This window comes from Trichogramma pretiosum, unplaced genomic scaffold (assembly GCF_000599845.2).
Source record: "Trichogramma pretiosum strain Unisexual culture from Peru unplaced genomic scaffold, Tpre_2.0 scaffold11, whole genome shotgun sequence".
Classification (NCBI taxonomy): Eukaryota; Metazoa; Arthropoda; class Insecta; order Hymenoptera; family Trichogrammatidae; genus Trichogramma; species Trichogramma pretiosum.
Genome location: NW_019641702.1, coordinates 1,937,372 through 1,964,030, shown reverse-complemented (window position 1 = coordinate 1,964,030; position 26,659 = coordinate 1,937,372). Strand labels below are relative to the sequence as shown.

At 38.8% G+C, this 26,659-nt stretch overlaps 2 protein-coding genes across 9 annotated transcripts in view; both read left to right on the top strand.

The window, feature by feature from the left end:
• The first annotated feature begins 1,440 nt into the window (after positions 1-1,440).
• On the top strand, positions 1,441-16,144 carry LOC106653907 (steroid hormone receptor ERR2). 4 transcript variants are annotated; one of them, XM_014373562.2, is made up of 9 exons: positions 1,441-2,103; positions 11,473-11,622; positions 12,106-12,210; positions 12,883-13,012; positions 13,644-13,850; positions 14,263-14,298; positions 14,553-14,693; positions 14,780-14,982; positions 15,096-16,144. In XM_014373562.2, exons 1-9 carry the CDS (start codon positions 2,065-2,067, stop codon positions 15,432-15,434), a joined length of 1,350 nt encoding a protein of 449 aa, XP_014229048.1. In that variant the 5' UTR covers positions 1,441-2,064; the 3' UTR covers positions 15,435-16,144. The 4 variants fall into 4 exon arrangements, with proteins under 4 accessions (XP_014229048.1, XP_014229045.1, XP_014229050.1 ...); XM_014373559.2 differs by having other exon boundaries at positions 13,629-13,850; XM_014373564.2 differs by lacking the exon at positions 14,263-14,298.
• Positions 16,145-19,623: 3,479 nt separating this feature from the next.
• Positions 19,624-26,659, top strand: part of LOC106653920 (suppressor protein SRP40-like) — a 41,622-nt gene continuing 34,586 nt past the window's right edge. For 4 of the 5 annotated variants that reach the window (XR_002763634.1, XR_002763633.1, XR_002763636.1 and 1 more), the window contains exons 1-4: positions 19,624-19,840; positions 22,886-23,251; positions 24,059-24,479; positions 26,210-26,360. Coding sequence is in view for 1 of the 5 variants with exons in the window: in XM_023462663.1 (XP_023318431.1) it covers positions 23,155-23,251; positions 24,059-24,479; positions 26,210-26,360 (669 nt within the window). In the remaining 4 variants the exon portion in view is untranslated. Of the gene's footprint in view, positions 19,862-22,885; positions 23,252-24,058; positions 24,480-26,209; positions 26,361-26,659 lie in introns of all 5 variants that reach the window. The other variant, XR_002763635.1, reaches the window with a different exon arrangement.

Genomic DNA, 26,659 nt, shown 5'->3' with positions numbered 1-26,659 from the left:
TCGGCTTTCGCAAAATTTCAAGGCCAGCCAGGATACATAATACAGTCTACGGTGCGCCAACGCCGGCCGTATTGATTACTGCTCGATTTTACTACACACATATATCGTACACGGCACGGCACAGTCGAGAACGTTTATTCGACTGTATACTCGCTAAACGTAACGTGCGCACCGAGATATACAAATAATGCGTTTGCAGCGCGACAAATCAACTTCGAAATGCTTTTTTCTGTGTTTGGCGCCTCGCCTGCTTATGCCGGAGAAATATTTTTTCTTTTTTAAAGTTCCCCAGCAGCCACATTAAAACCTCCCGTGCATGCATAAGTAAGTAAGTTGTAGGCCCAGTATTTATACAATGCGTGCCCTAGATACCTATTTTGCTAACCCTTCTTTCCATATGCGAGCCTCTTCCGTTATGTCGAGGCAGTTTCTCTCTCTCTCTCTTTCTCGATCTATTCAGTATATGCATACAAATATAGGACTCGAAAGCCAAGAAAGGGCAAAAGCCCCTTAGCCGAGGAACCTTGAACCCTTCTTCCCCTGGGCGCGCATAGAGTATAAGAGACCAATAATAAAAACAACCCCCTTTGGTGAGATGCTACATATACATACGAGGCGAGCGATTATGGCGCAAAAGAAAAGACTCCGAGGGGGTCTCCTCCTCTTTTCTCTTTCTGTCTCTCTCTCTTACTCGCTCGCGCGCCCGCTCGTATCTGCGTGTGGCTTACATTATAAGGTGCCATAGATTTATGGCAAAAAACGTCGTCGTAGCATCCAACGAACACCATTTACTTTTCGCATGTGAGCTCGCAAACTTCGGTATATAGGATAGATAGACAACAAAGAGCCGCAGCCAGAGTCTGGCTGGTCTGCGAGTAGAGAGAGAGAGCAAAGAAGCGAGAGAGTAAAGTCTCCCTCCTCGTGTATTAAACAACAACAGTCCGTGCCAATGCGTATATATGTATGTAGGTACGCTACGACGACGACGACGACGATATATACACATGCGATGTAGTCTGACGTAGCCGACGCTCCTCTTCTGTGTATGCGCCTATATATACACACACACACGAAGCATTTATGTACAAACACAGGCATAATCTCGACTCGGCGCGTCTATACGTATATATACATTTTGCGCGCATCTACACATCGCTATATAGTCGAGCTGCTATGCTCGAGTCTGCGTGCGTTTGTATACATGTAAGCTTACCCTACGTGTATATATGTTCATATATATACGATCTATGCGTGCTGATGCGCGAAGCTCCGAAGTGACGAGCGTATAGCACTATATATCTGTATATACATGCACGCTTGTGTATCTATATCTATATGCTGTATGTATACACGCTGCACAGGCAAGGAGATCGCGGGGAGGCAAGTGTAGCAGTAGCAGCAGCAGCAGCAGCAGAACATCAGATGAGCAAAGCACTCGCTGTGGCAGTAGTCGCGCACGGCCCGCAGAGCTGCTAACATCGCTCGCTCGACCCCCTCTAACTTTTTTTTTCGTTGCTGCACTCTCCAGTTTTGCCTCGACGATTATTGTTGTTCACGGACAGACACAGTTCGCCAGTTTTTTGTTGTCTGCTACTGTATGTGTTGACGACTATTTGGAAGAGGAGGAGGAGGTCCTTCGTTTTTTGTTTTTTTAAACGGTGGTGTGCGCGTGTCCGATTGGTTATCATCCGATACCAGAAGACGACGACGACAACTACTACTACTACTACTCGTTGTTTCTCAGTGCGCCGATTTCGTTGTGAGCCCGCAAAATCACGATGATTCTGCCGATATGATCGATCGACGCGATCGGCTATCCTACCTTTTCGGACAGTCTCTCTCTTACACAAGTAACTATCTGAAGCGATAGACTGCAGTCGATAACAACGTCCAAATATACAAGCGCATTTTTGCGACACGTTATAAAGCTTGGCCGAGATTGGCAGCCAACGGGGAACGGGTTTTATATAGTCAACCGAAAATACAAAAAACCTGCCGATTTTTATAATTCATAACACCTCCTCGTTCCACTTGCCAGGCCGCTAAATTTTTTAACTCAAAAATATGTACGAGACAGTCATGGACACTTGGATGTACGACATGGTGAGTATTATCTTTGGCCTTTTGTTGTTTTGTTTTTTTTTTTTTTGAGCTCGCGACAAAATCGAAAAAAGAGAGCACAAAGTGGACGCTCAGCCAGCGGATGATAGATCGAACGATCGATCGGCGGTCCGATGCGGCTGCTGCTGCTGCTGCCGCTACTACTGCTACTGCCGGCGAACCGCGAGACTTTCATTATCAAGGTCGCTCCGCGCCAGGCGCTCGCACATTACTTGAGCTCGTGTACGCGCCTCGTCATGCGAATTTGTTTTAGTGTATATATTTGAATTACGCTTATTAAAATTAATGCGACCAGCAGCGACGGCGGTTTATTTCGAATTCGCTTTCGTTATTCCCTCTTTATCGATTACTCGCTGTGCCTTTTTTTTCATTATTGTAATGCGATCAATGCATATAGTTGTGTGCGCAGAATTTACAAAATGCGAAATTACGAGTACGTGCGCGCGGCGACGACGAAACGAGGAAGAGCTACAACGTTGATATATTTGTGAATTATATTGACTCGTTTGTGCGATAATGTGCACGCGTAAAGTATATTATATATGTTTAATAGCCACCATTTAGGGGGTATTACGCGACATAAGAAGAGCGAGAGAGAGAGAATACACGCTGTAAGCGAGGCGGTGTGATTTGTTTTGATCTTGCGGCGTGCGGGATGGTGTGACAGGGAGAGAGAGAGAGAGAGAGAGAGAGAGACAGAGCGAACGCACGAGATGCTTTATAGATCGGATGTACACTAACGAATACACAGTGTATGTGTATGTGTGCGTGGACGAGGGAAAAATTTTTCTGTCGATTGTTTATTTACATTTTTTTCGCCTCGAGTCGCCGCAACGGGTTCTGCTATATAGATGATGTTTATGATGTTACTACATAAGCATTTTATCTCGAATAAAACATCTCGTGAGCATGAGTAACCTGCGTAATATACTTAAAATACCAGTACACATTAGAAGCGAGACACCTATTATAATCGCGATTTTGTCCGCATCCGAAGAATCGAAAGTTCTTACGAGTTCTGTCCGAAAGATAAACCCAATTGAAAACATTAAAAATTCATCATTTATCAGTTCGCGGAGAATGCAAAAATTTTGTAGTAAACTATTGCGTAAATGTTCTATAAGATTACAAAAAATGTATACGAGATATTAAATGTACGCGTTGCCTACTAACGAAAAGTGATATCTTGAAGCTAGTATTTTACATTGTGCGATGCACAACACACACACACACGCGTGTGTGTCTCGACGCGCGTCTCAGCCTACGTAAACCAGAAGTCTGTTATGCAGATACAAGCGTAATTTTGATGAAAAAAAAACTTAATACCGCTGCAGATTACATCACTAAGATTTCTTTTCAAACTTCTCGACTACATAATTGGATTCGAAATTTTCTTTTCGCGACAATGCATATAGCTAAGGAAATGAAGTTTTCATTTAGAGGGGGGCCCACTTGAAAAATATTTTCGTATGGTTTCCAAACGTAAAATTACATTTGCATTGGCAAATATAGATATATTTTAATGCATGTGTGCTCTGGTACAGTATATACATTCAAAGAAACGGACTCGCTCGAGCTCGAACTTTGATAGCTCTGCAACTGACCCTAATTGAAAAACTCGCGTTATGTGCCATTTTTGCAACAACCCTCCTGCGCATGTGTGTGCGACGATTCTAATGAACTTGTTATCGTCGTATTTTCCACAATAAAATTTTTCATCTCATTCGCACACGACTGACTGGCTTGCTTTCCATGTGCCGAGGAACGAGCCAATAAAATTGTACATCGACGCAATTTTATTCCGATGCAAGAGTTTTCCGATTAAAATGCAAATTTTGCACTTTTTGTCGGGACTTTACGAATTTTACGATCAATGAAGCCGAGAAAGTTAATTTTTACAGGTATTTCAATTGTACATCCGAGTCCCCATTGGACAAAAGAATTCACAATGTGCATTGCACATAGCAGTCTATTTATAGGGGTTTGACACTGAAAAAATATTTATTTGTATTTACTTTCGTTCATAAAAGTTTACAAATTAAAAAGACTCATTCTACATTTCGTAAAAAACAATATTTTTTATTTTAAGTATAAATGTTTTAGTCGGTATAATATGATACAATATAATATTACTTTTATATTGTAGGCTTTTTAAAAATAATTCTGTAAAAATTGCTCGTATGTGTTCATGAGAGAAGTGCGTTCATTTATTTGAATACATTAATTATCATTTTATATTTGAATTATAATTTGTATTGTCACGAGGATGATTTGAAAAACTCGATTTCTCGTCGAGTAGCTGTTTAATAGCTTTTTGTCAAACTATGACCAATCCCACTTTAAAAATAGTTACTACGTATGAATTTGTTGTATGCGTACACTAGTGAGCGTGAGCAAGAACGGCCTTGAAGCGTAAAGCAGTTTTAAAGTCTCCATCTCGATGATCGGTGTTCCAAATTTTTTTTGCGTTCCCCACCTAATGCTATATCGATTATAGCTTTACTATTGTTCCGTTTAAAGCCAATCTTTTTATCTCCGCTAGAATTTCATTGATCCATGCAACTTCATGTTCATGTGCATATTTTAATTAGGCGCGATATTAAAAGTTGCTGGTTTATTGCAAATTAATCGTCACATTGTTGGGATATTAAAATCTCAATCGTCATGAAAAACAATCGGAAATGTGTTCGATGTTCCAGCTGTACAAGCGGAATAATATAAACTGCACGTTGTATAAGACGGCCAATGTTATTTTTATTAATATTTTGTTGGTGCGCAGCCTTGATGACGACATGCGTTTTTCGTTGCAACTTTGAATGCGCTCGATTCCGCTTAAAAAAAGTCCCCGACGAATCGCGAAAGCAGAATCTATGGAGATTTGTGTTGTAAAATTTATGATAATCAATAGTCTGGATAAATGATGTTGGGTCGTGTAGAAATCGAGAAAATTTAGTTTTAACTTTTATCATGAATACGCGTTAAATTTAAAGATGTTATCTTATCACAAAATGAGAAATGAAACTCTTACCGCATTTTCTTTAATTGATCTAATTACTCATATATAATGATGCTTACCACTTATAAATAAAGTAATCCTCTTATCAAAATAATTAATTATCATTTACTCTAAAACAATTTTCTTCGTAACTTGTTGTTTTATGTAATCCTTTCTATATATATTTAAATTCCTAAACCAGGGGTTAAATATTGAATACTAGTAATAAAATGCGATCTCTTACGGTTTGAATGACAACAACATAAAAATTATTACAATTATTTGAAAGATGTAGAATAAATAGAAGCTGCAACTTCATTCATAAAACACCATCAAACAAGCTCTTGTTTATACGTCTAGAGTGCAAATAGAATTTAATAAAGCTTTTAAAAATAATCACGCTACGTGGGCTTTACTATTTTAATTTTAATTTCAAGCTAACTTTTCTCTTTTATTAAACGATAAAGAAAAATGTTTATTGATTTTCTGCAAACAAAGGAACGTATACGCCAGAGACGCAGCGAAATTTCGCCCAAAAGCAAGTGCCATAAATCAAATATATTACTCGACAGTAAATACAAAAGAGGAAGAAATGTTGCTAGACGTGATCTTTGAAAAGCGTGTCTGCCCCAGACGGCGGTGTGTATAATCCATACGAGCGGAGAAAAAGAACGTTCACTTGTATACCAGACGAGCCGTGGCCGAGACCTTGTACGTATCAACTCGCGCAACCCTGACCCTGTGATACACCCTGACGCTCAATATCGATTTTCACCTATACGTGTATATACTTACTCATACATGTGTGTACGCTTGTATGTCTGTATATTTACATGTGTATACATGTTAATGTAAAAAACACTTTTTTCTACCGAGCCATTATTTTTCTTGCTTTCAACTGTCTCTCGCATCTCGGTTGAGTGCAAGCCATTGAATTTGGATTTTTATTTGTTTTTTATTCCGGAATGACTTATATCTTGTGCTATAATAATAAATGACACGAAATAAAAATCAATGCGAAAAGGCGGGAGATCGGTAAAACGTCGTTAATTTTATTAAAACAAAATTCGACTTGCGAGAATACAGCGCTCGCGCCTTGTTTTTATTGCATTTTATTCCGAGTCACGAAATACGGAGTGAAAAACTGGCACATTATATTTCGCGCGCCGCCTACACTTGTTTCCCGATCGATGAACCCTGTTTCGGTGGTAGGGCTGGTCAAGGTCGTCTGAAGCGAAAAAGAAAAAGAATTATTCGGCTCTCGGTTATCGCAGTATTTTTCGACGGCGGAGCGACCAGACAATTAGAGCTGCGAATATAATGAGCGGAGAAATCAAAGCGCGTAATATGCAGATCCTTTAATGCATATGCAAGCTGCTATATGTTACAACATGATAAGTAAATAAATCAATAACTGCCGCAGCTGAGTAATTATATTGTAAATGCGGTTCAATCGAAGGATTATAAAATTGTTGCACGGCAAATAGTACAACGATATCTTATTGCTGCCGAGCCGCAAAGTAATCGACACCTCTGCGCGTTACTACTACTTAGTTTACATTTTCATTATTTTTTTTTTTTTTTTGTCTTTGGAGGAAATATTGCATTCTCCAAGCTGATCGATATATATATAAGTTTCAAGTTGCGAGCGAACAATGATAGAGTACGCGCAATAATCACTGTCAAAAGCTTCCTCGTTACCATTCCCTTACGTAATATCATTTTATACGTATTTGACAAGATTTGAGCATTTAGTTGCCGCACTCGACTATCTCGCTGCTGCTGCTGCTGGCAACGCGTCACACATCCGCGCGCACGCTCCGACTCGACATCTCTATACCACACACGCGTTTCTTCCCGTGGAGCGGCTCGCGATATTCGCGATCATATGTAGCCGATCAATGTTCACATGTAAAGCGGAAAATTGATCTCTTCCTCGATCAATACTCAGATAGAGCGAAAGAGAGAGACATGCATCTCTAGGTATACATATATTTTGCCGATTTCAATCATCTCTCTATCGTGTGCGCCTCGGGATGATAGGCTGTATACGTATTTCTATCATTGCGCTGGCGCTGCCTGTGTTACAGCACTCGAGAGCTCGAGCTTCAATTAAAAAGTAAAAAGAAAAAACCTTGTAAAAAATGCGACTATATCAGTCGCGCGGCGCATCGGAGAGCACACACACACACACGCGCGCGCGCGCGCACACACACACGAGAGAGCAGCGACGTTGTACCGACTGACAATTGAGAATATTGAATCCATTTCGCGTGCTGCGTATGATATATGCACATTTTAGCGTGTGTGCGACGAGCGAAGAGATGCAAAGAATCGCCGTGCGCGCGCGTGGTTTATAATCGAGATGACGATTACGGTAACAGCTATAAAATAGTGAGTAAGAGAGCGAGAGACGAAAACGTGCACGATCGCGGTGACGTTGTTGCTTCATAAGATATTACATATCAGCGCGCGCGCGCGGCCGATCGTACATGCGTCGCAGCGGGGGTTATAAATGGCACTGCAAGCTCTCTCGGATATTTGAATATTATATGCCGCGTGTTTTCACTGCGCGACCAATTACGAAATTATATATGGCTTCTTTCGAGAGTATCATATCGTACGCACTCGTAGATTTATTTAGAGAGAGAGAGAGAGACTTTCCTTCGACGAAACTGCACGCACACACGATTGCCTCGCGATCGCCAAGAGTGCATTGGTATATAAGAGAGGGCTAAAAGCAGGAAGTTATGAGTGTATCGACACGCGGAGCCATTCCATTTAATTTTTTTTTCTTCTTTTTTTTTTTTTTTATTCGCATCTTATTTTTAGATCGCGCAAAACTTTTGGGGAAAAACATCTTTGTTCCTCCTAAGCGCGCGCGTTATCGAGCGCGAATGCGCGTAATAAGCTTATAACATGCACGCATCGACTTGCGTATAAATTCATGCTCAAATTGATAATTTCCGCCGCTCCGGAATCGTTATAATTTTTAACGCGCTCGATTCTGCACTTTTATTTATGAGATTGCGTTAATTGCACTCGATCAATATTTTGAATGAAGGTGCGAAAAATTACTTGTAAATTTCCAATTATAATTTTGGCCTGGGCGTATATCACGCTTTAATTTTCTTATCCTCGAGCGAAATCGATTCGGCGCGATATATAAGGTTTAATCGCGCGCGCACGCAGGCGTTTTTCGTAGACTCGTCGCAGCCAACTAGAGCAAAGCTCGTATATATATACTACTACAGTTCGGTTCGAAGGTACATAAACGTCGTTTTGTTATATAGGCTCCTCGGTACGCGCGCCAGACGTCCGAGCCAATAATTCTCGTATTCGGAAAAGCTCGGAGGCTAACGAGCTACCATAACTTTCGACGATTCGAAGCTCGCTAAAAGCTCTCTCTCGCAAACGTCGTATAGCACAGCTGCTACGCTACGACAGTCGTCCATCGAATTGTCCTATTCCAGGTTTCTCGTTGTGTGTGTAATATTGTTAGTGCAAACGATGAAACATTTCTAAAGCGGTGGCAGTCGAGCGGCGGTAAATAACTCAGGCCAAGTCCCCGTAGCCATGAACTCTGTCGATCGGCTAAGATTATTGGCAAATTTGCGTCTCCTCTTATTCTGTTTCTCTTACTATTTTTCGACTCGCAACCGCCGAGCGAGCGAGCACGAGAGACGAGAAAGGAGAGACGAGAGGCAAAAGCGATTCCTCATTCATAGCGTATATATGTCTGTACGTAAGTGCGTTTACCGTGAGCGTAAAAGAGGAGGACCGGCGCGACGTCGTCGTCAGACACACATTCTCAACACTTGGATTTATATTTACAAGACGCATATGTACGTATCGTGTGTGCGTGTGAGTGTGTGTGCTATATATAGGCCTGGTGTAGCCAAGGACGCCTAACACACACACACACACACCGACACATGGACGACAAGATTTTGCAAAGGGAGAGAAGAGATAACAAATGTATACTCTCGGCGACTGCCATTGTACGGGTGCGTGAGTGTGAGTGCGAGTGCGTGAGCGAGCGAGCAAAGTATCTTTTGCCATCGGCTGTTTCGTCGAGCCTCGCTCTTCTAAATTTGCCCAAGCATGTGTGTTGTGTGCATATATATATATATATATATATGCTCGCATGCACACATGTGTGCACTTGCACACGTATACACTTACACGGCGAGAAGCGAGTCGGCCTTCGCGATCGCGGCCACGAGAACTCCTCGGAAAGTCAAGTTCAAGGCCAGGCAGCTAGATATATCTCTCTCTCTCTCTCTCTCGCACTCTTGATCGCCTTTGCTCGCTCGTTCGCTTCCTCCCACTATATATTTACGAATAGATATATAGATATTTTGCACTCCGAACCGAAGCTTCGGTGCGCCGCGCATGTGCATACTATTATAATGTGCCGAGGACTGACATCACATGCTATATTCCGCGCCGCTGCCACCGCCGCTGCTGCAGTGCGAATTGCTCGGCTCATCCCGTATTATATATAATATAATACTTACGTACATCGAATTTGGAGCGCAAGCGCGAGCCAGTCGGGAGCGCCTCGGAGTCGACTGCACACTCTGCACACGCGCTCTCATTCAAATATTTAAATGCATATAATACCAAACTCTTGTTTCACGATGTCCGATGCAGTTCTGCATGATATGCATTTATTTATTTTTTTCCAAGATTCGTCAAGATAATCTACGTGACAAGCACGAGTGCTTTTCGTGTCTTGGCTAAATCAAAAAATTCGATTATCATCCCATATTGTTTTATTGGCTCTTATTAGAACTTTTTGGTAAACAACTTTGTCGAATAAAAAGCATATTTTGCAAATGAGTGCTCAAATTGATTTTTTTTTTCATAGATTTGAGATTTTATTCTGAAATATGAAAGTTTTTGCATAACAAAAAATTAAATAAAAATCAAACTATGGTAAAGTAGATTAGACTTTTTATTTAGGTGTAACGTACAAATTGATGAATCAAAGTCCTTGAGATAAGCTTATTAATGTTATGGTATTTTTAAATCATCGTTTGAACGTTTGTAAACGTATGCGCAACGTTTGAGATCGATGAGTTAATAAATAAAATTTCAGGTGGCCCAGAGTAGCTGAAAATTTCTATCGACTTATCAATCTAAAAGTTGAATGACTGACATGGAATACCAGTAATATCGATTATCTATCCGCATACAACTGCAATATTTTAACATAATAATAAGATATATCGTTGATATAAAAGCGAGGCTTATAATCAATGCCGATAATTTTTTCGCGATTAATATACTAAATCAGTTCGAAATTTATTCGCTAATAATATATCAGTTGCAGAATATCGTGCGAAAACATTGACGTAGTATCGAGTGATACTTTGACGAAAGTTGAGAAAAAAAAATGTGTCTATAACGAAGATGTTTGTGTCGACCTCGTTTGTGCAGCGTGTAAGTGTCCATATACATACGTTAGAGGCCCTATAGCAGACCATACAATTGAGTTTACCAATTACTTTGTGCCGTGATTCAAATTGCCCCCTGAACCAAATAGCACCGTTCCATTCTAATATTATTGCAATTGATGTAATCGGGCCAAGTATCATTGAAGCTCTCTTTCTCTCTCTCTCTCTCTCTCTCTCTCTCTCTCTCTCTCTCTCTTGCTGCTAAAAGCATCTCGATTATATTATCGGCTAGTGTTTTTTTTCACTCCGCAACCGTTCAAGATGCATTTCGAGACAAAAGTATCGAACTCCACTCTGTTTATAATGCGGTTTGACGAATTTAATTTGAGCTCGAAGATTACTTTTGAGGTCAATGCTAAATAAAAAATAAAGAGGCGGGCTATATGATTTGCGAAAAAATTAGAGCAGGTGCGCGCTTCTATTTCGAACGTCGGCATAAGTGCGCGTGGTGACGTCGCGGCACATACGCCGCTCTGAGGATACTCGCCGAGATTCAGGAGCCGTTCACGTTTCTAAAAATGCTCTTATACATTATAGGTCCCACTAAAAATAGTAGCTTGCGCGAGAACACGCGCGCGTGAGCGTATAAAGAAGTGCAACCTCTTTTTCTTTTTTTTTTTCAGCGTGTCACGCGCTTATACTCATCGGCGCGCATTTTTATCGCGCCGTCGATGCACTGCCACTTTTTTTCTCGGGACAAAAAACTCTTTGGAGTATTTTGTTTTGCACATGTATGCGATTCTTTTTTTTCCGATCCTGTATTCTCGCATAATCCTGCGCGTGTTATTTTTCGTTGAATGAGACAGGTGATGAATTGACCATGAAAGAATTATTAAAAGTTTGATTTGAAAAGACGTTTTGTTAATGTACTTCTTTTTTTCAATGAAATTTCAGGTTTGCATGATGTCAGGAAATCCGACCGAGAATATGATCGGCAACAATAGGACGACCATGCCGAACATCAAACAAGAACTGGAAAGTCCCGCCACGCCGACTCCGAATTATCAGATGTGCTCGCCTACCACGACGCTGCAAGCACAGGAGGTACTCAATAATTTCGATTGTCTAAAATAGAATCAAAAATTATGATTTCCCTTACTAGTTAGCTTATTGAATGAACTTGTCGTATGCCTATTAATAAAGTTTTTTAATTTTATTCTTGTCATTATTATTCCAAATAATCTTTACGACGTCGAGAGGCAGCACTATATGATAAAGATTTCAAGTTATACAATTTACATCGCAATTTCACTTTGACGTAAGGTGGTTATGTCATGGAGGAGTTGTGCATCATTACGATAAAGTAGTATCAGTTTTACGCGTTTGCTTTCTGCTATGCGATCTAATTTTAATTATTAACGAGTTTTCTTGATAAATAATCGTTAAATAGATGCTGCGGGACAAAGTTTAGCTTTGTAGTCCAAATTTTTGGCTTGATTTTGAAAAACTGAATGATCATCGAAACATTGCAATCAAACCATGAATGAGTCTCTTTATTCGTAGCATAATTAATTTGACATTGTACAGGCGCTGTGCACGAAGATAGATTTGCCAGATTATAGTGCAGGCAGCCCAGGGAGTCCTGAAATGCACCACTGCTCCTCGACGACGCAGCCGCTGGGCACACCGGAGGTAATTTTATAATAAGATCCATAAATTCATAAGCTCCATATATATGTGTTTTCATGTATACATGTATTTACGAGTTGCTAATTTGTACATTACATTATGCATCGAATGCATAATCGTCTATCGATTAGTTTGCAACTATTTGAGTTTATAAAATTATGGTTTAGAGAGTAGAATCGATTTTTAACAGACACTCATTATGTACAGGCTAAAAAAGTTTGGAAAAAAGTTTTTAAAAAGTTTTAAAAAAATTTTGAAAAATAAACGATGTAGCGGCTGCAGTTATTGAATTTGACACTAACGCATGGCCTTAACATTCCTCGAAAATTATTCACAAACTTGAAATTCTATTTTTTATTTTTAAACACGATTGGTCGAATGCATTTTTGAAGAAAATAAGTGAATTAATTGACAATTGAATAATCAGAGATATTTTTAGACCAAAGTCTGAAAAAAGAAATACATAAACGAAGAAAAATTGAAGTCTCAATGCTGTTAATAAAATGATTATGTTTAAAATTCTGGAGAACTTTTAATTAGATATATCGATTTGACAGAATGAAATCAAGATATTATACTCAAGCATTGTATATTTTTTGTCATGAAAAAAAAAAAATGTAAATTGATGCAGAGAATCGAATAAATTCTTAAAATTTGTTTTTGTTTTAATTTTAGGATAGCGCCAAAGAAGAAGATATAATGCCTAGAAGGCTGTGCCTTGTCTGCGGAGATGTTGCTAGTGGTTTCCATTACGGAGTAGCCTCTTGCGAGGCATGCAAAGCATTTTTCAAGAGAACAATACAAGGTAAGAGTACGTAGTTTCGAATGATTCAATTAAAGATGAAAATAACTAGATATAAAGTGAAATTGATTTGAAAAGTTGTCAAACAAAGTTCTCAATTGAAAATTATTTTAAAATATTGGCATTAAGTCTATGAAGTCATTGAGCTTTAATCATTGTGCAGTTTTTTCTAAATGTTTCGTTGAAATTACGTCTCAGTTATTGCATTTAAATTATTTAAATAATACCATAAATTCATTGCATAAGAAACTTGAAGGCAAAATCATGTTTTATTTATCTGACAAATATCTTACGCGTATTTTTGAGATTTAAAAAGTAGTGACTCGTAGTTTGGGATTTAACCCGGTTTTTTTTAGTTATACCGGTCAATGAACGCATGTAAAATACGTACTCGAGAGCTAAAAAAATCGATGACTGAGAGCCATTGTTTTTTTACCCCGCAAATTTGTTGAAGTTTTTTGGCTACGAATGCGAGCGACGTGTCAAGTCGATTTCATTTTCAACTCCATAACAACCGACCGTGCATAATAATCCGTCCGCATGCATTGTGAAATAACGTCAGTGTATACACATTCAGTTGTATATCTGGCAAAGAGCTGCCAATATAATGGTAAAGTAGCGAGTAACTTCACAGGTAACATCGAGTACACGTGCCCGGCCAGCGGCGAATGCGAAATAAACAAGCGACGGCGCAAGGCTTGCCAAGCGTGTCGTTTTCAAAAGTGTCTACGTCAAGGTATGCTCAAAGAAGGCGTCAGGCTCGATCGAGTACGGGGCGGACGTCAAAAGTATCGGCGCAGCACCGATCCTTATGTGCCTGGCAAAAGTATCACGCTCGAAGGTAATTCATTGCACTTTATTTATTTTCTACGCGTGCCTCGATATTTTTTTTAACTCTAATTCTTGCTACTTCAGTGATAAAAAAAACTGCAGAATTTTGAAATTTTTTTTCTAATACCTATTAATCAGTTTTATAGCTTGACATAGTAATGCTAAATATTTTGAAGCATTTTTTTACACCTGCATCATTAGTTAAAAAATTGATTATTGAAACAATTAACATTCCTTTTTTTGTGTTTTTACTTATGACTGTAAAGTTTTTAATATAAATATCGACATTGACGGATACCAACTGGATTTAAAAATAGTTTAGAAAGCGGTACTATTCCTCGTTTTTAACATATTCGTTTACTAATATCTAGTCATTCATGAACCGTTTTATCAGAAATTTTTTTTTGCTTTAATGTTTCAAGCTAACTTAGGATCATCTGGCTACGCAGAATCAATGAGTAAGTGAGCTGTATGTGTGTTTGTAGTTGTTGCTCAATGTGTTAAATTTTCATTCGTAAGCTTTAGATTCATCTTGTCTTGTGTAGATAGAGCAAGTGTGCGTTGATTTCATGGGTAGACAATTTCGCGCTGTTAACAGCGGAACGTTGATCAAAATTTTATGTTGTACTTGTATCATAAAAACAAACAATTCAACGCAATTAAGCTCGAGCTATTATCAAAGCATCAAAAGCAAATAACGATATATTTACAGATAATAAAATGGTCGAGGCATTGATTGCTTGCGAACCTGACATGCTTCAAGTATCGAATCTATCACACACCATGGATCCCGATCAGCGGTTTCTCGGTCAACTATCGGATCTCTACGACAGGGAGCTCGTTGGTATTATTGGTAAGTACATTTTTAACCAATAATTCAGTGTTCAAATTAAAATCACTATTAGTACGATCGAAAAATTATTGTTATTTTAATGTCAGGCTGGGCCAAACAAATACCTGGATTCAGTAATTTACCTCTGAACGATCAGATGCGACTCTTGCAAAGCACTTGGGCCGAGATACTCACTTTCAGTTTGGCTTGGCGAAGCATGCCCAACACTGGAAAATTAAGGTTCGCTCAAGATTTCACCCTGGACGAGAGATTGGCTCGCGAGTGTCATTGCTTGGAGTTGTACTCTCACGTAAGTATTTCAAATTATTGGCATGCCTGGTGTTGATACTATGGACAAAAAAAGAAAGAATCTTACCTCGAAGTCAGTGCAATCGTTGAACGTAACTCTTGTATCGTCCCCAGTGTATGCAGATGGTCGACAGGGTGCAACGGCTCAGCCTGTCTCGCGAGGAGTTTTACGTGCTCAAGGCCCTGATACTGGCCAACAGCGACGCAAAACTCGACGAGCCACAGGCTCTGCAACGCTTCCGTGACTCCATCCTCATGTCGCTGTCGGACTGCGTGGGCGCGGTGCGGCCCGGCCAGGCGCTGCGCGCCAGCCAGCACATGTTCCTAGTGTTGCCGGGCCTGCGCCAGACCGACGGCATCGTGCGCAAATTCTGGTCCAGTGTCTATCGCACCGGCAAGGTGCCGATGAACAAACTCTTCGTAGAGATGCTCGAGGCGGCCAGTTACCGATGAGCAGCAGCAAGCAAGCACGTGACCACGACGACTAATTTCGACGACGCGCCCGCGAACGAGCCTTCTTCTCACTCGATCTTCTCATTTTACAGCCTATATCGTTGAGCCGATGCAAGCCTTCATTATACGTTGTACAAATGTGATCTAAACTAATTAATCCAACTACACTGTTATGTATACTATTGCAACAAACAAACACACACACACACACACACATATATTATATGTCAGTAATGCCTTGTACGAGTTAACGCGGATCCGTTTTGACTCGCGCTTATCTAGCTGTAAACTGAGATACACAATGGAAGAGAGCAAAAGATAATGATAATTGAAATGTATCAGTGGTTAAGGAGCAAACTATTCTGTTGTAATTTTAACGTGTGAAAAAAAACAAATAATAATAATGATTACGAAAAGTGATGAGCCCTTTACTCTGACCAAAAGAGAGATAAATTGGTTAACGTTTCAACCGTTGATATGCGGATTAGTACGTGTAGATATTCATTGTATAAAAGTGTGTAAGAGAATGAAAGGAAGATTGTAAAAAATTGAGAGAATGGGAAAAATTTATATATTGCGCGTTTTGTACGCAGAAAGGTCCAGATTTCTAGTGCAATTATTCAAATGAGATATAAAGTAAAGTACAGCTGAACCATTTTTCTGTTCTCTGTAAAAATATGTATAAAATATATAAAATATTTTTATGCTCATTCACATCTTTTTGTGTATGCAAACCATATTACATCGTTGAAGTAAATATTTAAGAGATGAAATTTTTAATCAATTTCTTCTCAAAATATTAAAGGCTATCTAGTGAGTAGTAAAAAGCACTCTACAAATAAACTATAATATTATAAAGATAATTTTTTCCAAGAATTGTGCACTAGTGTTAGTTTAATAAGCCATTGTTACGTTTGCCATAGAGACATATAAGCCTGGTTGGTCACTCCAAAAACTGTGTTAATTATACGCGAAAATTTTAATGATATTATTCATTTTCAACATTTTTATCTTCATGAGTTACATATCACTTTTGTAAATTTCACGTTGATAATTATTTTATTAATCTAAGATAAGAAAACTCTCAAGTGTCCTAGTTCATTTGAATTGTGTTTATTTTAAATTGAATTATAACAATTTTTCATTTTTGATCATTAAAGTAGAAAATCAAAAAAGATGGAAAAATATGAATTTATGGCTTATTAAAATTGTTGACTCACTTATTAACTATCAATGCTCATTATCAATTAATATCACAACGTTTAAGGAGTGTCCACTTAACGCTATAATAATTAGATTCTATCACGAAAAAGAACCAAAATTTTCAAATTGCTAAATTTATGAAAATATTACTAGGTGTTGACCTAATCAAATTTTCATCGATATTTATTAATATTTGTGTACTTTATTTGCTTTTATATACAAATGGAAAATGTAGTTCTTATATTTATTATGTTGGCAAAAATGCTAAAAATGTTATTTTATATCTCAAATTGCATAAATTTTATCATATTAAGCTAAAAGCAAACATAACGAATATTTCACGTGACAATATTATGTGAAAAGATCTTTAGCAATCTTGAGTTATTAATACCTTTCAAAGGAGTCTCTAGAAAGTTAAGTTTTTTCACATTATCGTTATTTTTATTTTTGTTTCACGTCGGTATCTCTTTCAACTGATTACAAGTCTTCTCTTTTTACTTGAAATTAGCATTTTATTTATTGCGTGTTTATTTTCGTTATGATTGCCAAATTGGTTGATTGAAAAATTGTGGGAATTATTTTTTACTAATGTTCAAATTTTATTTACCTAAAAATTTTTGATTTGGTGAAATAAATTATTATTGTAATACAACGTTACTCAATTTTATCAACGTTACATGTATGAAACACGAGCCGCTTGTATTTCTACATTGTAATAGGCTTTGATTAATTATAAACATAATTTTTTCCGTTCATTCATAAGGAGTTAATGTATTGGAATTGTAAGTGGCTTCATTGTTAAACTGTGATATTCATAAAGTGCGTAATATACGCACAAAATAATCTACGATGATGACACAATGAATTATAGAAAAATAAATGAGCGTAAATGAATTAATTAATCATGTTTTATTATATCTAGAAACGCTATTAGCATTTGAAGATCTTAATATAAAAATGATTTATGCTCACTTTTTAACATGAATGTAAAAATTAATCGTAAGTAACATCGTAATGGTATTAATATATCTTAATGCGAAAATTTAAGATATTATATTTTTTTACTTAGTTTTGTTCACCTCACCGAAATTTTGGTTCACCGTCATTAATTTTATAGATTTTTCGTAGAATTATGTATGATCATATTGATATTAAATATGTAGGAAAGTAAAACTTATTTTACATTTTCATGTTAGACAGTTCTATATCTAACATTGTTATATTTTTCAATTTGTTGGGAATATTTAAAATCATACTAATTCAAGAATTATAACTTTACCATATATTTTATAAGAGATTATCAAATATTACTCAATATGATGATGACTAGATTACTAGGATTTCCAATTCTATTATACACTTTTTTTCTTTTGTTTCAAGTGCAACACATGCATACCTAGGTCTATTCTCTTATTTAGACCGATCATCATGTTTCACACTTTTTTGAAATGTTATTTTGAATAATTTCCATAGAAAATAGACAGAATCGTTGCCATATTAGCATTTTTTGTGAAAAAATCATGTTTCCTTTAGAAGATTATCAATTAGAAATTTTTATATATATGCGTGAACAAATAAAAAGTAAAGTGAGATATAAGTGAATCAACTTACTTTGCGCTTACACATTTTCTAAATTCGAACTACTTTATTTCTTGAAAATAGTCTAGTATTTGTACACAAATGATCTATTAGTTCGTTTTAGTAATAACGTAAGAAAAAATTTTATTCACTATCTATTCAATTTCAAGTAACACTGTGCAGTCAAAATTTTTACTTGTAAATATTTACTAAATAGGCTATAATATCTGACCGATAAAAAAAAAAAAATTTACGGCAAAAAGTTAAATTTATAGACGTTGAATCTTGGTTCACGAATTGAAAAAAATTAATCATTGAAGAATAATTAAAAATATTTACATTTTTAAAGTTTAAAATCAATTAATGTGAAAAAATGCCAAAGGATAGGAAGAAATCTTTCTTATCATAATTGTATGTTATCATCTATAAACATAAGTTATTTCATGTAACTGTAAAATAATAATTTTTTGTATAAACATCAAAAGATGATTATATTTGTGTATACATATTACCACGATATAGGTATATTATAATATAAAAAAAAACCAAAAGTATACAAATTTTAGTGTTATATAAAACATGGGACATCGATGTTACAATATGGTAGATCGCGCACCAAAGTTTCATATACGTGCATATTTGTTTAAAAAAGGTCACTATCAATATTTTAATTTTAAAGCATTGAGTACTATTTATTAAAGCCATAAAAATAAAAATTTTGCAGTGCTTATGCAGTGTTATGCATTCATACTTTATAGTTTATTGTACCTGTTCTCATTAAAATGAAAAGATTGCTGCTGCTTAAAAAAAGTTAATAATATCGGTTTTGAACTGAATGAAAAATAAAATTTATTCAAAATTAGTTTTACTTAACATATATAAATTTATGTAATAATTACGAACGCTTATTAAGTTCAGTTGACGTTACTTTAAAAAATAATCTTTTATCAAACACTGTGTTAGTTTTAATACAGCTAGTTTGAAAATTAATAATTTAAATTATTATTTTGTTAATTAGTTGTACGAAATGATCAATTGAAGAATTATTTTTAAATTAAAGAACATTCGTTTTCATTTTATAACTGCCACTTTTAGTTTGTGACGATTCATTAAAAATTATTAGTTTTGATACTTGAAAATACAATGAAAAATGATTTGAGTTTTACAAAAAAAACTTTCTAATTAATTGAACGCGGGCTTGCTTTGAGTAAATTATAAACGTCGGGCCAAAAAGTTGCGCTACCCAGAAGCAGATCGAACATTATAAATATAATAATGATAAGCATTTCAAAATAGTCGCCATGACAACGTCTCTGCTCTACGCTTGCATTGTGAAAGTTTGATAATCGATGACTGTGGGTGAATGCAATGTTAAAATACGGTTGCATCACAAGGCATGTGTTTACTATTCGCGAAGCCTCGTTACAGTCTGGTTTTGCATAAATTAGAATGTTAATTTTATAGTATTTGCGCTCATTGAAAATTTAATGATCCTTTTTTACAAGTGCAGTCAAGGAAGTTTAGTGTGTGCGCGCGATTTAATTTATTCATATAGCCAAAGTGTATTGGAGTATTTCTCTCAAATTCGCTACATGACTGCGTGATAAGGCAACGCAACTCAATTAGTAAGTGCGCCATGTAAACACGTGCGTATTTTCCATTTTACGTAATTTTTAGCAAATAATTGAGTTTGCATCGATTGCACTTTCTGCTCTTCTTTTTTGTTTTTTTTTAGAACATTGCTGAGCTTTACTTTAATTTAACGTTGTAAATGAAGTAACTTCGGTAAAGGGCTATCGTTGGGATTGCGATTAAACTTGACTCATTATGTATTACATGAATTCAATTTAGATTAGTATGACAAGTCCCGACCGGTGATGACTTTCATTCCAATTTCGCAAATCCATCGAAAAACCATAGAGTTTGAATAAAAGTACCGAAGTAGAGTCAAAACTCCGAGCTCTTTGAATTGACATCTGTGAAAGACATATTGTGCTATACATCGTAGATACATCCACGCGCTCTCATACTCTCTCGGTCTCTGGCAAGGCGTGCAGTCATAGAATACGGGGCAAAGTATTGCGCAGCCCAAAGGTATATGTATTTGTAACCCGTGAGATTCGCGGGTTTTGAGCGGTATCCTGAAAATGTGCCAAAAAACGTTATTCTGAAAAATCGACATGTCATGTTCAGAGGCTCGCGCGCTTTGAGATACACAAACAAACTCATCCAGCGAGCAGCAGCAGCGAGGGACCAGAGAAAAAAAGAGGATGGCTCGTGAGCGTACTTTGTGCACGCGCGTGTACGTATGCTGCATGTGTGTGCTGGTGGTGCAGCTGTGTGCGTCGGGTCAGTTTTTTTTTATGTACTAAGCGCGTTCAAGTATATGCATATATATGCGAACTTTATGGTGCACGGAGGACGAGAGAGCGAGTACAAATCAACACGAGTCGACTCCGGACGATTCGTTTACTCGCGCTCACTCGCTTGCTTGCTTTTTTTTCGTGCACACGCGCCTTTTTTGTCGATCATTACACGCGCGAGCTCTGCTCTGGGATCGCATCGCATGGACCACATTGTATGGATTTGGAAAATTTTTCGCATCGCCGCTTCTCGTTTGTTTATATTCGCGATCGCTACTGCCCCAGAGCCGCTCGTGAAATATGCAAGGATCATCGTTCGTTCGACCATCGATCGACGTTCGCTGATTTGTATACCCAAGATTCTGCATTTTTCATACGCACATCGCCTAGCATTTTGTCAGGGTTTTTTTTTCCACCCTCGCGCATCGTATCATAAGGGCCATGAATTTATTCACTTAGCTTAGTTGCCGCATGTATGTATTACGTATACATTGTACATTCATAATATGTCGGCATGTTCGCGTATGAAGCTTGCATACATCAAGTACGCCGCGTCTGTGTAACTGGCTCATTTATTATGTAGCATGCGTGTGTGCGTACACAGACTCAAGTTAATGACAAACTACACTATTAAGCCCAAGTGCTCAGAGAGTGAGAGAGACAGGGGAAAAGAGAGCTAGACAGGCCAATTTAAACATTTCCTCAGAATTATTTTGTTAATTGATATCTATGATAAAATGTAAAATTAGCCATTGTTCGACTCTTGTAATTGCTACATATACGCGCAAGTATAAGTGTCGTGCCATTATACTTTGTTATGCATGTAATAATGCGTCAACATATATTACATTATTTTAATGCACGCTGTAAGTACGCTAAAATGACAAAGCACTCAACGTTTTACATTAAAACGAGGATAGTTGCGAGAGAGCGTCGTCGTCGTCGTCGTCGTCGTATTTATGCAAATGCTCGAGTTTAGTCGGCGACATTTGATCAACGATCCGCGGCGCGCATATGCACGCCAACTCGCTCGCGTATGTGTAGTACTTGTTGCGGGGCATCGATGAAACTTTTTTCGTATTTTAGCCCCGATACGAGTTCAACTCTCGAACGCGCGAATGTATACACATCGAGCGATCGGCGCGATTGTCTTTGATATGAAAGTCGCCGCCGCCGTTCGCTTTGAGTGCAACAAAGTTCGACTCGACACACACACACACACACACACACACACACACACGACTCGCAGTTACGCTATATAGCTTTTAAATCGCTTCGCGCGCGAGTACATGTCCTAGTAAAGCATAAATGTGAGCGTCGAGCGATGCGCACGCTTGCATAAATGTATAATTATATTATAATGATTACGAGGTGCGAAGGCTCCTTTGCAGTCTGCTGCAGTGTATATATCGTATCGGCATCGAGAACTTCTGTATAGTCAGCCGAGTTTGCGCAACGCGGACGATTGCATTATTATTGGAAGTATATCTGAATAAAAGTATGAAATGATTGAATGGAAAACGGTCGATCAATATGATAAAGCGAACAAAGCGATATATCCCTGCAGCATTTACGACGACGACGACAAAAAAAACTTGGGCAAACTTGGCCATACAGACAGCAGGAGCGACGGAAACAGCAGCTTTCCAGCTCTCCATCTCTCTCTCTCTCTCTCACTCTCTCACTCTCTTTCTTTCTCTGTGTGCGTGTAAAGCGTGCAAGTCGGTGTGTATGTGTATGTGTGTGTCCAATCTGCCGGAACTTTTCCGCTCTTAGTTCTTAATTCAATTTTGCGATCGCGCGCATTGCACCAGATTCTTCCGCGAGCGGAGCGGCGCGACATGCGAAAACGCCCAAGCGCATATACGATAGGGAGAAGAAGCAGCGGGAGAAGGAAGAAAGAAGAAGAAGAGAAAAAGAACGAAGAAGCTGCAAAACCCGCCCGAGAAATAAATCGAGCTGGAGCTATAAAGTTTCATTGCTGCGCCGTTGCTTCGTCGTGCAGCGGCTATATTGTTGTTGCAGCCTTCGGTGTGTATATTATACATATACACAGGCATACATATATAATGGCGCGTTCATCGCGCACCGGATATTTGCATCCGATAAAACCATGCCCTAAATAAGTGCGCAGCTTCGCGATATATCTGTATACATTCGGGGGGGAGGAGAATTTTTATTTTTTACCTGATTGTATCTAAGAAATGAAAAGCTCAAGCCCGAGTAAATCAATGCGGATAATTACCGAACCGGATGCACAAAAAAACAACAGCAACAGCAACAACGAAGGATATTTATTTTCCACAGATTCATCAGGATGAAGGAATTAATCGATATTTAAGCCGTCTGTGTGCACTATCAGGAGCATCAACCTGCGACCACATTAATACATCGTATACCGTACGTTATACAATATATCGTATATCTATACATGGACTAAGCGGCGGATATTTACGGCGCATATACAAACACCAAAGTGCCCTGCCTGCAAGTCGCGCATCACAATAATAACATAGCCCTGAGAGCGAGCGAGCGAGCGAGAGAGTGAATCTAATCTCTCGTCAGCGGTGCCAGTCATGTTGCGAAGCTCAGCAGCCGTGTCTGTCCTTACGTCGACGCTGCTACTATCACTGCTGTTGCTGATGCCACTCGACGCCTCGACAACGCACACTGGTAAGCCTCCCTTTATTATATTATGTGCCTATATATACGTATAGTATACTACTGCGACGCGTCCGACCGTCGTCTACGTTATAGTAGCTACACTTTGCATACTTCGACTACTTCTTCGAGTGCAAAAACCCACGCTGCTCTACTCGTACAACCGTCGATGCGTCGCGTAAGACTCGCGCCCATGCAACTTATACATTTTTGCACACCCTTTCGTTAAATACTTTTTTTCTTGCTGAAATTTTGCATCGCGACAGAAATCGAGTTCTTTAATAAGATTAAGCGAGACGAGTTTTTAAATAGTTACTGCAGGAATTGGTGCATCGGCACTCTCAGCTATATATACATCATTCGGAAGTTTTTAAATCTTCTTTCCATATAAATTTATTCATGATAAAATATTCAATCAACGAATCGGAACATCAAACAAGTTTTGGCATAGTGGCGCACATATTCCACGTGGCATCGTGTGCATTTTCACGAATTTTTTTTTTTGCGAGCCGCACTCGTACATACACCCACACACGTGCACGCAAATATGCATGATTCTATTTAACCATAACTAGGCCATCGAAGCTAGAGCTGCACGTATAGCGGGCTACGCGCTCGAGCTGAAAATGACATTCGGTCAATCTTTTCAATTTCGACGATCGAAGCCATGCGTGCTACATGCACTGTGTGTACTTTTTTTCATATGGCTCGCGCCGTGCGTTTGTGTGTGTGTGTGTACACGTATACTGTGTATACGAGAGGAAGAAAAAAAATCCCGTCTGGGAAGTTGCCGGTGAGCTGCAGCGATTGCTTTTTCAGCATCGCTGAACTGCTGCTTTAGCGAGCTAAGTGACGTCGTTGCCGCCGTCGCCGGTGCTGCTGCTGGTAGCGATGCAGTCATGCTCAACGAAGACGACGACGACAACATGACCAGCTTTGACATCCATTTGAGGCCAAGTAAAAATGTCACGCTGGAAGCGACGACTTGGCCCGAAGAGGAGGACGGAGAAAAAGTAGTCGAGGTGCCGTTCGGCAGCTTAGAAACCGACTGGTCGAGGTTGATGCTGTTGCTGCAAGAACTGCGCCAGCCGGAGGGAACGTCGGAGGACCGGCATCAGACCGAGCAACATCTGCTGAGGCTCGTGCGGCTCGTCATTAAGGCATTCCAGAATTTAGCAGCCGATCGAGATCGATCTCAGACCACCCCTGATGCCTTTGACAATTTCACCGACATTTACACGTTAGTTATGATTCTTTTTTATCATTGTTTGTACTCATATTAGAAAATATTTCGTACAAAATATTTTTCTCATTGAGCTAGATTCATGAAAAATTACTGATCAATTTTTTTTGCCGATATCTCTTGATTGACACTGATTCCTCGATAATCGGATGAATGTTAACAAGAAGGTTAATCAAAATGCAGTTTTAAATAGTAGTTGGGGACAAAAATTGCTGCCATAGCTCTATTAATGAAATGAAAAAAGAAAGCTCAGCATATATAATCAAGCGAAGCGATGTAAATTTTGTCCAATCTATTCAAAGCAATCATCGCATCATACGGTTCGAGATCAATTCTATCGCGCCTTTTGCTCGACAACTTGTTGCAGCTATACAATTTTCGCGAATAATTTGTTAAAACGTGCGTACCAGCAATTCCACGAATCTAGCTTAATGAGTCAGTCGGTAGAAATGAAAAAATACCTTCGTTTCGCGGGCTACTGCACTAGTTGTATACACGCGTGCGAGTAGTTGGGAGCTCTATATTAAGGGTTCAATTAACTTTCTATTTCCGATCGTTATCATCGCGAACAGAATGAAGAAACAGAAAAATTTCGATACAAAATACAAAATATGCAGTAGCATCAGCAGCAGCAGCGGCGAAGAAAAAAAATAACAAAAAATCAAAGAGTGCATACACGACCGTAGATAGCGGAGTGCAAGTGTGTGCGTGTGCATCGCATGCGTATCGCGGGGGGGGGGGGGGGGGGGGNGGGGGGCGAGGGGCTACATCGGCGCGCGGCCGTGTACACACTCTCGAGGTAATATATCGATGGAAGCAAGCGAATGAACAAGAGAGAGGCAGGCATCGATCGATTTTTTAACGTAGTTGAAAATTCTTTCTAAGAAAACAAGAGAAAAATTTTTCCTACGCCTGCGGCGCCACTTGTAAAACATTTATGTTTAACTCATACATATATAGCGGATGTAGAGGAGACTACTCGCACGTTCTCTCTCTCTCTCTCTCTCTTGCAAGGCAGTTATAGTACCGCTCGGTGCAGAAGGCGCGCGCGCAAGGGCGCCTTATAAAAAAGCAATTCACCGAAGCTAAATCGAAAGAAAGTGTATCTCATATGTATGTATAGATCGCGTGTAATATAGCTCGTCGGCTCGTATCCTTGCTTGCTTGCCGCCGCCGCCCTAGCTATATCACTATTGAAATCATGGCGTAACGCGAAGCAGGTCGGACTTAACGTATACATTGTACGTCTCTCTCTCTCTCTCTCGTAGTAGCGATATATGCATGACAAGAGAAGAGCGATGAAGCCGAAGCAAACGAGAGCAGCAGCGAGAGCTCGAGTATTATTACCGAGCACATATCGGCAGGCGTACGTACCTATGCGCGTGCAAAAAACTGCGTAATACTGCCGGTGAAAAATTCAACAGCCAATATGCTCGCGATCGAGACTCTTTTTATTTTTACATCGCGACTTCTCGCACGGCAGCGGCTGCTCTCTCCCTTTCTCTCAAGAATATCTATATTCGTGACTGTAGTGCATTACGCGCGAGGCGTGTATCTAGAAGATATAAGAATGAGCGCCTTCGACTCGTGTCTCAAAAATTCCGGATGCTTAATCTTACTCCTGAGACGCCTCGAGTGTTTTTGAGCGATTATGTTACGCTGTACACTCGAGCATCTGATCATTTCCCGATGATGAATAATCCATTTTTTCAACTGGACAATTATAGAATTGAGACGAGCACCGAAGAGGAGGAGGAGGAGGAGTCAGTCGCCGCAACGACGACTTTGTACACCAACGAATCGGTGCAGTACGACGAGCCTCTGCAAATATCGACATTGACGTTTAATAGTAGTCTGCGTGGCAATAAATCGAATATGGTAATTATTAATGTACATAAATATATTATAAATCAGGGTTATAAGTCAACTGTAAACTTTGCACACGGCACCTCGCAGCGCACCTATTCATGTAGATCAATATTTCGAGTGACTGGAATATTAATAGTTTTGAATCGTTTCAATCGTTCAAAGCGAGTGACCTTGATTACTTTTTCGTTGAGAAAAATGAATGGTAGAAACTTTTTATTAAAATGTTAATTTCTCTAGTGTTAATAAGCGATAATTAATTGTAAATAACCAAAAATTTGTGCTTTTTGGAACATCTTTTTGTTATTTGG